The sequence below is a fragment of the Melanotaenia boesemani genome, chromosome 19 (assembly GCF_017639745.1).
Source record: "Melanotaenia boesemani isolate fMelBoe1 chromosome 19, fMelBoe1.pri, whole genome shotgun sequence".
Lineage (NCBI taxonomy): Eukaryota > Metazoa > Chordata > Actinopteri > Atheriniformes > Melanotaeniidae > Melanotaenia > Melanotaenia boesemani.
In genome coordinates, this window is record NC_055700.1 from 9,373,010 (window position 1) to 9,388,404 (window position 15,395).

At 37.5% G+C, this 15,395-nt stretch overlaps 1 protein-coding gene across 1 annotated transcript in view; it reads left to right on the top strand.

Annotated features, from left to right (window-relative positions):
• The first annotated feature begins 9,603 nt into the window (after positions 1 to 9,603).
• Positions 9,604 to 15,395, top strand: part of lamc3 (laminin, gamma 3) — a 135,264-nt gene continuing 129,472 nt past the window's right edge. Inside the window, exon 1 of the mRNA XM_041970435.1 lies at positions 9,604 to 10,221. Coding sequence (XP_041826369.1) covers positions 9,834 to 10,221 — 388 coding nt within the window. The 5' untranslated portion in view covers positions 9,604 to 9,833. The remainder of the gene's footprint in view (positions 10,222 to 15,395) is intronic.

Consider the following 15,395-nt stretch of genomic DNA (forward strand, 5'->3'; position numbering starts at 1 on the left):
ACGTTGGAAATTCATGTGAAAACAAGCCTGTCTGACTTATAACTGAACAGAACCACATATTTCATCATGTTATTCTATTGCAAAATAAGAGTTGTTTTTTTTCTGTCACAAATTTAGGCCTGTTAATGTCCACTTGAGCGTCTGCATGCAGGAGAGATTTGATCTCCTCCTCTTACAAGCACTGCCTGAATGATTACGATAATTGCAAGCATGCAAAACAGTAAGTTGAAAATATGTGATGTGGAAAACTGAATTGCTTTGGTTGGATGTCAAAAATACTTAAAAGTTCCTCTATACCACCTCTGTGGTAGTTCACTGTTAATGAAAATTGTAAAGAGGTAAAAAAAAAATGTTGGTGCTTCCACTTTGTTTCCAAACCTTTAGGTCCCTAAGTCAGTCACATAAACCTGAGGGCAGAACATCGATTCCTCTCAAAACACAACTGAAGCAAAAAGCAGCTATGTCCAATTATGGGAGGAGTGAATTAAACGTGCAAATTGCAGTGTAAAAAATTCAGAGTCAAATTTAAATGTAAAACTTGAAGGCAGGGTGCGTGGAGCATTCTAATGAAGCCATTGAAAGGGATTAATATGCTGGGTAATTGCTGGCTCTCTTCTTTCTCTATAAAGCCCTTTTTAATCAACAGTCAACTAATTACTAAACCTTGGGATGTTATGAATGAAAAGCTGTTGGAACAGTTTTGGATAAGAAGAAGGGTGGACCGAGAGATAAGAAAACTGCTCCCTACAGTTCAGCCTGAAGAAATATGTTTTGATGTTACAATAACAGGAGAAATCTCAACAAGATAAAGAGCAAGAAGGAAACTGCAAATTCTTGGCCTCTGACAGCAGCTAAACAACAGCTCAGACACAATAAATATCTACAATCCCTGGTTTGTTTCAGGACTTCTGTTCACCTCTGGGCTTCCTAAATCATTAAGAAGACTTTTTGCTGCAGTGCGAACACAGAAACATACTATCATGTTTTAGGATCTCATGAAACTGGAACAGTTTTAATAACATTTTCTTAATTAATGTAATTTTCCATATGCTGTAACAGAAACCACATACACTTGTAGGATATTGTTTAGTGAATTAATAGTATCCACTGGAGCTGGATCTTAAGGCATTACCTTCCACAAACAAGACTTTAGCAATGTTTGGATACTCCAATATGCTCTGTAATACATTTACTATAATTTATCAGCAGTGTTTAAAAATGCAAGCTCCACCAAGCAGCAATGAACATCTTTTGACCAGGTTAAAAGGTGTGTCACATGTTTCACTAATTGAGGATTTGGAGTTTAAAAGATTTAAGGCTTGGCAGAGCCCATGAAATACAATCAGCCAAAGACAAGATCCACTGGAGTCAAAAAGGTCAGTAATCTTTAAGAAATACCCAGTACATAGTACAAATAAGGTGAGAAATAATTATGATTATCTTCAACTTGTGGTTTATAGTTTCAGGCAATACCTTGTAGCACTCATAGTTTATTTTAGGACTCACCATATTAAGGCCTGTTGTTCCAAACGTTCTTCAGCCCAATCTAACGTCACAGTAGAAAGTATGATAAATTGGTGTACACTGCAGCGCATTACTGTTTCACAATGAAGTCTTAATAATTGTATGATGTATGTTTTCCCAGTTTGTTTCCCTTATAGAAGCAGCCTAAAGATTGCTGCAATGCTATGTCACCATGATGTGTAAGTACAAAGCCACGTAAAACTATGTGATCATGTCCATATGCAAGGTCTCTCTTTGTTCCAGCTGGAAAAATCGGGAAGTCGGGATAGTGCATTTCTTTTTTTGTCCCAGTCAGCATTCCTTTTAAGATAGATTTGTATGTACAACACATTTCTACATTTAACCAAGGGGATGGGATTCAGCTCCCAGTAATACATGAAAAGGATATTTTGATGTGATACAAAATCAGTTTCAATATGAGCCATAATGCTTTCCCAACCTTAACCATATTGCTTTTAACAACTAAGTATAAGCTATTAGTTTTTAATGTATAAAACAAAGACAGACCACTGAGTCAAAGTGCAAAACAACAGATGAGAGAGACCTTGGGACCTCAATCTTGGCTCTACTAGTGGTGTACCACTCCAACCTCTAAATGGTAAAAACAATCATTTAACAAAATGTGACATTGTGTTATTAAAATAAACTGACTGTTGTGAAACTGAGCTGCACGCCCTCGTTTTGCAGCTAATGTGATTTCATAGAGACACTACTCTATGAACTTAACATACAAGCAAAGGGAATTTGTGTGTGTTTGATTATTTCTCCCCTTTAATAATACGAAATTATTATACTGTACATTCCTGAAAATCCAGATTACCCACCTTAATAATGAGCAATATCTTGTAGAGATCGTGCTTCTGTGGAATGAGTAACACAGCTCAACATGTGGGTAGGTCATCAACAGCTATCAGCTATGTGAACAGCATTATACTACTGACGATGCAAACATCTCTAATGCATAACACCAAAACCTTAACTTTTTTTTTTTTTCATTCTTAATTTGTCCTTTCGTGTCACGTGTCAAGAATAATGCTGTCAAATATGGTGATTTAAATCACTGCACATTTTATGAAAGCTGTCCTTGCAAGTGGTGCTTACACTAAAACATCTTCACTAGTCAAAAAAAAATGACTTTATTTTTTCACCACTGTAAGAAAGAGAACATAACAGATGATTCCAACTCTGCCTAATTTTTAATTGACTAGGTAACAGAAACGTGGGTCATTATTTTAAATGCCAAAGACATCATCCCTGTAATTACTGTCTAATCATACAGTGGTTATAACTTTAATCATTAACTTGTTAGTGCTTCCATGACACCTACATGTGAGAAGGTTGTTTTTGGGTATTGTTGCTCAAACATTACACCTCTTCTTTGCTAATGAAGTTATGCTCCATTTGGCAAGCTGCACACATTGGAGGAAGGTAATGACCTGCACCTGAAGCAATATGTTACTGCTCATTTTTGGATTTTTGAAATGAAAAGTCATTTTAAGGTCAGTTTTAAAAGCCAATAATTATGGATGCTATAACACTGCAATGTACACCATCATTGCCTGTAAGTGGAGGATGTTGCAGATTGTGGCAATTAGCACACTACAGGGAAATGTTATGACTTTTCAATCTAAATAACAGTTCTGATAATTTTGTTGATAAAACCAGACTTATTTTTAAGAGTTCAGGACTTAACAAGAAAGATTTTCGAGAGAGTGGAGCAAAAGCTTTATTCTGAACATCTTTAAATAGTTGGATTTCATTTTACACCATCCCCCTTACCTTTTTTGTCAGTCTTTATTTGTTCTTTCTGTCCTGAAAAGCTAAATATTTTGACATTTTTACAGTATAATTTACAAGGGTTTTCTTCTTTTTTTCAGAAGCCAAGGCTATCTTTCAAACGGTGGACCATAAAACCTTCATACGTCAGGCCATATATATTTACACTGCAATTTTATTCACTATACAAAATAGTCTTTGTAACCTACACACACTGGCTTGGGGTTTTGCATTTTGCCTAAGGATACTTCAACATGTAGACCAAAAAAGGTGAGCATCATCAAGAGCCAAATTCATGGTGAGTGCACCACATATTTCTTGTTTGAGTTATGCTAATGAACTGCAGGTTCACTGTGATGCATATAGTGAGGGTGCTGACTAGAGATATGACTATTCATCCTTCTATCAACCCATGCATCATCTATTCCCACTTTTTCCTATTCTGATCAGGTCAGGGGCAGGGAGAGATGTTGGCAGTCTATCACAAGTCCCTGGAGATATATTTAAGGTAAAAATCTCTGAAAATGTGGAGTATCCAAAGATATATCACAAAGTATTTGTCCAAATAATTTAAAACACTTGTATTTCATTTAAAAGGGAATGTATAGCGTATGTATAGTGTTTTGGAAGTCTGTTAATATGCACTTTCGAGTATCATGTTTTGTGTTGTAGGCACATTTGTGTCACTTGTTTATGACTCACTAAAACTGGAAAATAACTACTATAAACTGGTGCTGATCTAGGCACTTTTTATGTGGTAAAGTCAGAACAGTTTAAACATTTAAGGCATTTGGCTTTGTGCAATTAATCATGATTAAATGCAAAGTGAATGGAAAAAAATGTTATTTTGTTCTTTGTTGAAATTAATCCAAATTTATAACTGCTTTTAAATCTTAGAGTACTGTTTTACCCATTTCATATGCAAACCTTCTTATTTGTGGTTAATACAAAGAGTGTGAGTGATAGTGTAAAATGAGTGACAGTGTAAAACATTACAATAGAATATGATGGGATAATCCTTCATTTGTCCTGCAAAGGGGAAATTTGCAAAAAAAAATGGTGTAATTCCACTTGGAACATTACACAGATGTAAAAAAACTGAACTTATAAAGATCAGATTCATTTTTTCCTGCTTTTGTATTTTGTTTTTTTTTTTTTTTTGGTAAACTTTGACATTTTTTTTTTCTTTTTTTCTATTTATCAGTTTGTTTTTTAAGAAAAGAGAATCACTGAAAATACTAGGTGAAGCAGAGACTCACTGTGTGACTTAAAAACAGACAATGTTGCCGCAAATGGTAAAATTATAAAAAAATATAGCAAGAAAAAAAAAATATCTTATTACATATAATAAGCAAACAAAAATATTTTGACCCACACTTATTCTTATCACATATATTTCATACATATAGGTTTGTAGGGAACAAAACATGGTACTGTATAAACAGATCTCTTGCAAGGATATGCAAAGCCGTTTTGTCAGACTTTCAAAGAGGTGTGTAATGCCAGAGATTTTTGTGACGACGCGGCGGTTGTGCAGCACTCATTAGTCTGTCAGATACTGCATTCCCTGCAGGGATATGGCAGCCGCCGCCTGCATTGCTAAGTGAAGCACTGACAGCTGTGACATCAAATCACTATTTGAAAGCATAGCTCATCGCTACGACACTGTGTCATCATAAAAAGGGGGCCATACCTGCTAGTGTCTGTGCAACAAGCCCCACACGGTGACAGCCAGTTGCACCAATCTGCAGCATGAAAGAGGTAGGTGACAGATGGGGGCTAAAGGATCTGTGGCATTGAGAAAGAGAGAGAGGAGAATGAAAGGGGAGATGCACAAGGGATAAGGAGCAGGGAATGTAGTAAAGCAAAGGGGAGTTTGAAGTATTACATGGAACAGAGAAAGATGAATGAGAAGAAACCTGTCTGAATAAATAGCATGAACAATAATTTCATTTAAAACGGGCTCCATTTGAAATTAATAGTCTGTCCATATGCAATTTTAATTTAGAGAAGAATGGGGCCTCCACAGTATGATAGTCAAACACTGTCTGATTAGCAGCTTAGGCAGGAATTCAAAGGGAGCTGGCTGTGCTCTGATAAACACAGATCACACCAAATCCAAATTTCATCCAGAACAGCCAGATGGCTGCAAATGATAACAGTTAGGTTAAATGCTTTTAACAAAGATGTACTAGTTCACATCATGACATTGAAATGTCTATCACTGAAAAGGAAATTACATTAGTATGTTTCCAAAGAAAAAACCTTAAATTCCTTGGTCAAAATAAAAAAAACATAAACTGTCAGATTCATTAAAAGTGACGATTTATACAAAATGTGCTTATAAGATTCCAGTGTGTCTTGTTGCTTGTGTTTGATGACTAGCCATCGCATAAAGCCAGCTTGAATCAAATTTGCAGAATGACTTTGACATGTTGGATTTCATGTTTTAAGTGTGCGGTCTGTTTTCATCCCTTGTATCACAAGCAGGGTATGACTTGTATGAATGGTTACAAGACAGCAGGCAGTCCCTGCAATAGTATACTCTTGAGTGTTCTGCAGACTTTCCCTCAAGTTACAGCAGACCACATGCTGATTTCATTTAACCAACTCAAATACTATCCACTATTGAAGTTGAAAATAGGACATTGCCAGCTGACAAGATTTCTTTAGGAAGACTTTGACTCTTGAGCAAAGCTTGAGTATAAGGTCAAAAACATCAATCCCAACAAATTCATTGAAGGCATCATCCTGATTTGAAAGCCCTACACTGGAAAACGTGTCTGGAGCTAATCTCAAGAAAAGCTTCACTTTTGATCTCTTTTCAGTAATGACATGTTCCCACAATTTTATTCCTTGTGCGATGCATCCAATTCTCTATTTGCATTAAGTCCAAATATGTTGTTATTCTATGCAACAGTTATGTTTTCAAGTCCTGCACTCCATGAATAAAAGATTATTTCTGCAGGGATTAGATTCTTCATCATGATGGTTGATCCACTTCCAACCAAACAAATTCTAAGTCAGACCTGCTCTTGCCTAAATCCAGGAGAGGATTTCATTGCAAATTGATGTGGTCTTTTTTACAACGACCTCGCCTGAGTACTAACAGAGTCCCAATAAATCAGAGCAATCACAAGGAGATATTGGAAAGACTTTGCCGTAAATCCCAAAGGGATCATAAATGTACAGCATCTAAATGCATCTGTGCACATTACCTGTCTCTTCTACCATCTGCAGAACTCAATCCATTGCAACGTGAGAAAACAACAGAGTAGACAAGCCAAAAGGCATATTGAGAATTTATCCTTTTGATTTGACAACACAAGCACTGCCCTTACACATAATACTCGTAAATACATGACTACTTTGCAAGCTGCAAAAAGACAGCTGTGTTGCAAAAGCTTTTAACATGTGTAAACACAAAGCCATGCTGTTAGTGTGTGGTGGGTATAATCAGATAACAATAAATGATGGAAATTTGAACCTAAACACCTTGTCTTGAGTATGATAAAAAAAAATTGCTGTGATATTGAAGAGGTAGAATGGAGAAAAATGTAGGGAAAGACAACATTGTGCAAAAAGAACCAACATACAGTAAATGTAGTTGTTTTTTCTTTTTTCCATGATAAAGCTACAACTGTCCAAAGATGGACAGCAAAATGTGCAACAGATACTTACACCCATTTGTACTTACTTCATTTGAACATATGAAAATAGCATTACTTTGAATGTTGCTACTTCAGTGAATTAGTGTTATCAAGCGCTTTTGTATAACTGTCCAGTAATGGATGATTTTACTTAAGTAGATAAGAAGAGAATCATTAAAACGTCTTTCTTTGCTTTGAATGAATTCAACTAGCTCTTGTCATAGCTGATTGCGGGTCATTTAAATTAGGTGGGAAGGTATTTTGACAATACTCTTTTTGGACAGACATTAAAGGCTCATTTCGGTTTTCTCTTCTTCTCCATACTTTTTGTCTGTTATAAGGAAACTGATCTCTGGAAAGCAAGAGCCAGGATAGAGACTGTCCAGAGAAGCTCCATGATAAATGAATGGCCTACTTGTAATTTGTAGGTGTGTCCAAACTTTTCACTGGCTCTGTAAATTCTTTTAAACAGAGTTAATGATGATTTATAGATGATCAGCTGACAGCTGCAGGCTGAGACAGAATAATGATCAACAGCCACATGTCATATTTAACTGATATTGATTTAAAATTGCTCTGAAGAAAGGATGTCACTTTTTGTTTCAATACATGTTGCCTCAATTTTTCCTCTTTTTACGTCTATGCTTTGTTTTCATAATCAAACTAAAGTGGGAAGGATTAAGAGTTGATAAGAGAAAGTAAGGACAAGAAACTAAATTGAGGATTGTTCAGCTGTAACTATAAAATAATCTCATCTATACTAATTATAAATTAATATCTCCTATGGAAATCAGTTAGATGTGTTAAAACAAACAACAAATTGAAAACATTTGCTTTTAAAGCCACAGTTGCTCCTTTGGAGCAGCTGTCACACACATACGAAGCAAGCAACACCACAACCTTTTTCTTATATTTACTATGTGGTGCATGTTTTTACTTATACTTTTGTAAAATCCTGGGGGTCAGGAAGAAGATGTTACAAGTTACTTTACAGCTGACATATCTAAGGAGTTATTATGCGGAGACTTTAAAAATTTGTTGGAAAATCACATTTAATTGAGGCTCTCCACAACCACTTGATGCACCTATTGTTTGTGGGACATGCTCATCCTACTTTTACACTGTTGTTGCTTCTGTGTACTTAAACTATAAACAAAAATGGTTCACAACAGAGTTAATTGAAATTGTATCAGTAAAACTTTCTTTTACGCAGATTCTAAATGAACGTGTAGGTGTGTCAGGTCTGTGGAAAAATAATTGCTATATTGTCACAATTTAGCCAGTGCCCCACATGCTCTATTTTTTTTTTTTATCTATATTGTTTCCCTATAATATCATCTTATACTATGTAAAGAAACCAATGTTGAAATTTAGACTGCACAATATCGACTGAAGAAGGACAACTTGAACTGATGGTTACACAGGCCAGAGACAGTCATGGCCAAGCAGATAACACTTCCATGGATTGTAATTCATTTCATGTCTTAGCTGCAACAAGGTATTTGTAGAGGGCTGCACTTGCACACAGGAGCACATCATCTGGCACAAAGCTCATGCACTGGCCTTTACACACTTCTCGGGTTGAGATTAGAGTATGCTGTTCAACTTCCAGTCAAGGTCATCTCTGGCCTTTTCTACAGCAAAACCCTTCTCTCAGGGCCTTGCAGATCTGCCTCCCTTTTGCTGCTTGCATTAAGCTCCAGTCACTAATGTTTAGCCCCAGAGCAGCCACTGATATAATGGCCAGATGCCTGATTTCCGCTCACTCAGGTTTAGTAGCGTCTTATTCACTATGAATAATGGTTTTATTATCAGTGAATGGCAGGAAATGTCAATCCAGACATTTTGCTTGTACGAGCTTTCAGAATTCCTTTCCATCCTCAAAGATCTCTCAGTCTTTTTAATGGAGGTGCCCATAAACTGTCCGAAGCTAGGCACTTATGGTTATGTAAATAAATAAATAAACTACATTATGATGATGATAATTTAATTCAGATCAGTTTGGAATATTAAAATGAATCGTAGTAGTCAGTCTGGATGCTGGCATTCAACCCCCAGACCCTGTTAAATAAAGTCTGTGATATTAAATTCAGTGTTTTTTTATGGTTTTCTGTATATATTGATTCATTGGTCACAAATACTGATGGATGGGCAACAAAAGACTCCAAGCAGTTAGCTTGAATCACTATAATATGCAAACTTCCACAGATCTAGCTGAAAACATAATGTGGTGCTTTTACAACTCTGTTTTAGTAAATAATATGCGACTTTAAGTCACAGAAGTGACATGCCTTTATGGAGATGATTCACGCCAGATGAAATATACCAGACAGTTTTAGCACCCCTACTGAATCATTACAGTCAGCATTTCCCAGTATGTCCTGCTTCCAGATACATTTTTCCCTGTACTGATAAGATTTTGTGGTAAATGCAGGTGCGTTGTTACACATTTCCTCAAAGCCCCTAGGTGTAACAGCCTCAAATCTGCACATCTAATAGAGTTTTCTTTTTTTTTTTTTAACCAGGTCTGCTCTGCAGCTGAAACGATCAGCAATGCAGTGCTTGTGTTTACCAGGAGGGGGAGAAACTTTAAGGGTCTTTTGATCCTCCAGCCCCCACCCCTGTCCCTCCTCTGCCTCATGCTGCTCCAGGAGTAAAGAGTTCCTGCATAAACTTCATTCCATTTCACAGAAGGAGAACATATGCTGGAGACCCGGCAGAGTCAGAGCAGGGAGAGTATAGACAAAGAAGATTTTGGACTGGACTTCTTTTTTCTGCTGTTGGATTATTTATCTCAAGCTAGGCTCCTTGTATATATGGAACTTTAAGTTAAGGTGTTTGAGTGTGAAAGTTAAAGTTTGAGGAGTATATGGGATTACAAACATGGATACATCTTATGTTGTAAGCTCTCCTCTCCTGGCCTTTGCACTCTCTCTTCATCTGCACCTCAACCTTCTTGTGTGGGCTGCAATGGACTCCTGCTATGATGAAGAGGGCGTCCCAAGCCGTTGTATGCCCAAGTTTGAAAATGTTGCCTTTGATCGTACTGTGGTGGTATCAAACGTGTGCGGTTCCCCACCTGAGGATTACTGCATGCAGACAGGCTCAACACGCTCATGTCACTACTGTGATGCATCAGACCCAAACCTGAGCCACAACGCCAGCCTCCTGACAGACTTTCACAGGAATGAGGAGCCCACGTGGTGGCAGAGTCAATCCATGTTCTATGGTATCCAGTACCCCAATTCTATCAACCTTACTCTCCACCTCGGTAAGAGCAGCACACTCTGTATCATGTTTGATCCCTGAATTAAGACAGAGTTTCCTCAACTTGTACAATTTGTGGACAGGCAGTTATATAATGCTTGAGGTTCTGCTTTAATCTATAATGTTTCTGCTAGAAAGCCTTTTGTAGTCCTTGAATTTGTTATGTTCGGGCAATCTGGAATCTGGAGATGGAATCTCACAGGAATGCATGTAATTTTTTCTCCTCTCAATTTGACGTGTCATTAATTTTTCACTTTTCCTTGCAGCAAGTATCTTGATGCATTGTTTTGTGTTCTGCCGGTCCATAGGGGATTGGGGAGGGGGGGGCTGTTAATTCCAAACAGATGTTGTGAATGGCTCATGATTTGCATCACTCAGTCTAGACTCATCTTCATAAAACACACTTTCCTAGACAGGGATAAAGGTTAGAGTGTCACTAAGGAATTAATGAGAATGAGACAACAGAAATATGCAGTTGCATCTGACATGACCAAAAAATCTTTTCTTTTAATTTAAGATTTACTACTGAACTCAACAAGATTACTTTCATGAAACAACCCTAAATATGACTCAAGCAGGATTTGGGTCAGGCTTTGGCCACAATTTATCACCTGTTATGCAACCATTATAACTTCCTATCCTCATTTTAATGCTGTGATATAAGAAATTCAACATAAGTCCTCTGTAACAGGCCAAATTCAGCGTTTTCACTTGTGTCCTGCAGAGAAGCCCTGAGTTTGACAGAAGTAAGGTGGTGAAGGACAGACTGAAGTTAGTCAGGCATTTCCATAAAAATATATATAGAATTCAAAAGATGCACCTTCTTTTCAGGGAAGTATATTTCATTAACTCCCTCAATTGGAGTCATTTTTCTACAGTCATATGTTGATTTTATTCTCACTTTGAGCAAAGTTTTCTCAGAACTTTTAGAAAAATATCTGATGGACACTGAGCTTAATGTAGCGGTCAGAACTTTTGGGAGGCAATCGAGGAAGTATTTTAACTTAATTATTCCAGTTGAATTTCTAGAGAAATGTTTGTTTTGGCTACATAGTTTAAACTGGCAACATAGTTTGGCATCCCTGAAAGTTGTAAAGGAGGTGGGGAGAAACATCTGGGCCAGCAATGCTATGGTGTGGATATGTAAAAGCTTAGGCTATTATAAACTGGTTTGTCACCAGATTTACTTTTGGCATAATGGTTTAATTATGATTAAAAATATGTTATCATGTCCCTCTTTACTGCTCTATTATTTCTATGGTAGTATTTTAAGTACCTTAAATAAAAAAACTGTCTCGTGCACCCATTTTCTTTGAAAAGAGAGCATTTGACTTACTTCCTTTGTGTACAAAAAAAAAAACAATAATTATCAGACCAATTTTAGCCTTTAAAATCATTTGTATGCACCATGCTGTGCCAAATTTCTAAAATAAGCAGCAAAACACAGTTACTACTTTAACCTAATTGTAGCTATTTATGTTGTAAAATGTTAATAAAAATCATCCTATACACTTCCATTTATGCAATTTGTTTGGAAATGAAGTTTCTTCTTTACTAAAGACCCCACAGAGGAACTTGGAGCACCCTTTAAATTTACATTTACTTCCCTATATATATAATAAGAATATGAATTTAGAGGTAAATATGAAGCAAAACAGCATTTTCAGATTTACTCTTCCAAACTAAATGGGGGCATGAATGACACAAAGCCCATGTCTAGCCCATGAAGAGAGCTGTTTGGAATCAAGCCTAAAGATAAATCATTTCTTCTCTTGGAATGCTCTACATCTCAGTCTCATTCATTTTACTTGGCAGTATTTGCTTAATCTTGCTGTCAGACAGTCAGACAAACATACAAACTCACAGACAAACAAACAGGACTGAAAACATGGCTCCACCTTGGCCCTGGCTTGGCTGAGAAATCAATAGATGTCCGCTGTGGCATTTCTGCCACAGGCAGGTTGCAACCAAAACAGAAAACTCACCTCAAATTAACCTGCACAGCCAAGAGTGATCCAGAGAATGAAAATGGTTCTGAGTAATGCCTTCATCTAAATTTTTTATTGAAATCACCACCTACAGTGTTTGAGAATCTCATAATCACAAAAACCAACTTTGGGAGAATTGGCAGTTTCTGAAATCTGCGGGTTACCAGTCAAAATCTGTTTTTTCACTTCTGTCTGGGTCAGTATTGCGTGACAACAGGCTTCAAAAAAGAACCAATTATAAACCAAGCGTTGCTTGTTCATATGGTAACAAAACTGTAAATCTTTGACTGGCTAATAAATTGAGCTAATACACATTAACTGGGGTCACAGCGGGTTTTACCCCGAAGCAAAGTGAAAACAACACCACTGTCTAGTTGCATGTGAGTTACATGTGAGACCTGTCCCTGCAGGAACACAAGGAAATAGAGAAAGCTTGACTGAAATATTCAAAGATCTGACCTGAAATGTGAACAGGAAGTTGTATATTACTATCTGATTAAATACACGTGTAGAGGAGCACAGCTTGAACATTCAAGCAAAAGCAGAAAAAAGTAACATATGGGTACAGGGCTAAATTGGATAGACTTTGGAAGCAAAATCATTTGACTTGGACATAATCATCAAAACAAATCAGGTATATCGGTGTAGTGGCGATATAAAAGACCAGTGAGCTCCTGAAGACCATACTGCTTTTGTCACCGCTCTCCACCTGGTCTCCTCTCCAGAGAGAGAGAGACATCCATGTCAGCTCATGACCATCTAATCCCCAACACACTTGTCCTGCATGTCTTTGAGATGAATCTGAAACACAGAAAAAAAACAAAAAAAGGATAGAACAGGAACAACTTGCAAACAAACCGAGCAGATATGCACACTGAAAATAAAAAAAAACTTTGAGCCCAAAAAATAAATAAATAAATAGGCAGTTTTTTTCTTCTTTCTTTATCCCTCCCTCTACTGGGTGACAATGTAAGTATATGGATATGTGAAATCTCTATTCACCATCACAAACAAACCATACTGTGGAAGAAAATGGGAGTGTGTTCTGCTCTGTCAGGTACTGAAAACTTCCGATGAGTGTTGCAGTGCTGTGATCTGATGAGTGCAGACATGTCAAATTACAGCACTGTTTCCTTCCTGACAGCAGAATGACAGCGATTGGGATTTTTCAAGTCCAGATACAGCAGAGCGCCATCCATGTCTCCATCCAGATACTGTTTTGTTTCCAATAATGAACTGTGTCTGGACACAGTGCCTCTTGTGTGCCACTTCAACATCTGCATCTGAGAAGATGTACATAATATTCTCCGAATGATGAGTTGCATCAACCAGTTTATACTACGCTGTACCTGTAGCCACTTTCTATGTCAGGTCTCCTCCTGCCTTCTCTGCAAGGGGGAAAAATGTATGATCCCTGTCAAAAAAACTGTGCTTCAAAGGAATAAGGCACAGGGACACAATGACGACAGAATCTGAAAATGTCAGAGCTCTGACTGTAGAACGGTTCCATCAATCACGTGGTCTGAACGCAGGAAGTGCCTCCACCAGATGGAGAATATTGATTTCCGATTGCAAGTAGATGTCAGGCTGTGTTTTGAGGCTTTGTTGTTTATATTCTCCATCTAGTGCTTTTCCTGGAGAGAGCTAGCATTGCTCTAGCAACAAAAGTGTGAGGGTTTGTTTTTTGAAGCAATCCCAACACCCACACGTCTGTCTTACCTAGACTAAATTGACATTTGCTCCCAGAAAACATGTATGTTGCTATATTTAATGCTTTTTATGTTTCTGTCCTAACTTTGCATTCTCAGATGACTGATTAAGTTTCAGTTATACGTAATTTAACAAATTTTCCCTAAATTCTGTTTGTGTGGCACATGAAAGTTCTCCGGTCCATCTGGGAAGCTAGCGGGGGTGCAGTCTGCATTACTGTTTTCTTTCGTCTCTCCAAACAAAACAGGCTTCTCCAAAGGGAATCAAGGCAAAATGCTGGGATGATAAACATGGCAGTAGGATGCAGGGACACACACTATAGCTAGGTCAGTGTGAGTCTGTGGAAGAGTAGAAAGAAAAGGTTGAGTCAGGCTGCTTCAAGGGGAGTAAACAAAACAAAAATGAGGAAGGAAGGGTGGGAGGGAAAAAAAAAGAAAATGCTGGTTTGCTGGTAAGGAATTGGGGTCAGGTTTTTCCCACAAAGACTTGGTGAAAAGGCAACACACACACATGCCCCAGCACACATTGATGTCTACAGCTGGTTCTCATTCAGTGCTGTCAAAGCAAAGCAACATCCTGTCTCTGATGTAAAATAACGATAAAAGTCTGCCTCAGCTGGCATGGCGCTTTCACAGCAAGCTTATTGGCTCAAATGTAGGAAACACCCTTTGTAAGTAACAGAGAATTCATTTCTGAACTTTGTGATGTTGCATGACTACAACATAATTGCATCCATCTGTATGTTTGGTGATCAATGCACTCAGCTTGTGGAGTAAACAGAATATAAATAGTGTATAGTACTTGTGGAGAGTTTAGTCTCAGTCTGGGCAGAGAGAAGCAGCTGTGTTATGATGACATGGATGACTCAAAACAGATCAGACAGTGAGCCACGTCTGAAGTGTATAGCCTGCATTCTTAGTAATCACATTCAAAATGGGCAGTTTTATGCACAAATAACGCAAGCGTAATCTAAGATCAACATTTTAAATCAACTGTGCAAAACACAAAAGGCAGATTTACTGGGTTTTCAAACTTCATTTTCAGTGCTCAGACCTTCCCTTTGCTCCACACAGATGGTGTTGCTTCAAAATGAACTGTCCAAACTAATCTGGTATTTTTTTTGTTAAATTTTACTTTTGTTTAATAGCTACAGCCTCCCCTCTGCAGCAACCCTATACACTAATGAATGCACACTGTTGTGCTCGTATCAACCAATGAATACATTAAAGATCAAGCATGATTCACAAATCATTAAACATTAACCATTGAAACATACAAATATCCTTTGCAATTAGTTGGCAATTCATCATGGGGTATATTCAGCAAATGTTTCATCTTCTGTGTCTTTTATGTTTTTTGCCTCAGCAGGACTGTGCTCACCTCATGCAGGGAGTAAATGAAAACTAAATGATCTTAGAGCTCCTACACGAAAGAAATCATTAAAAATTTCTGGGGAGACAAGACACAAAGATGCCTGGTT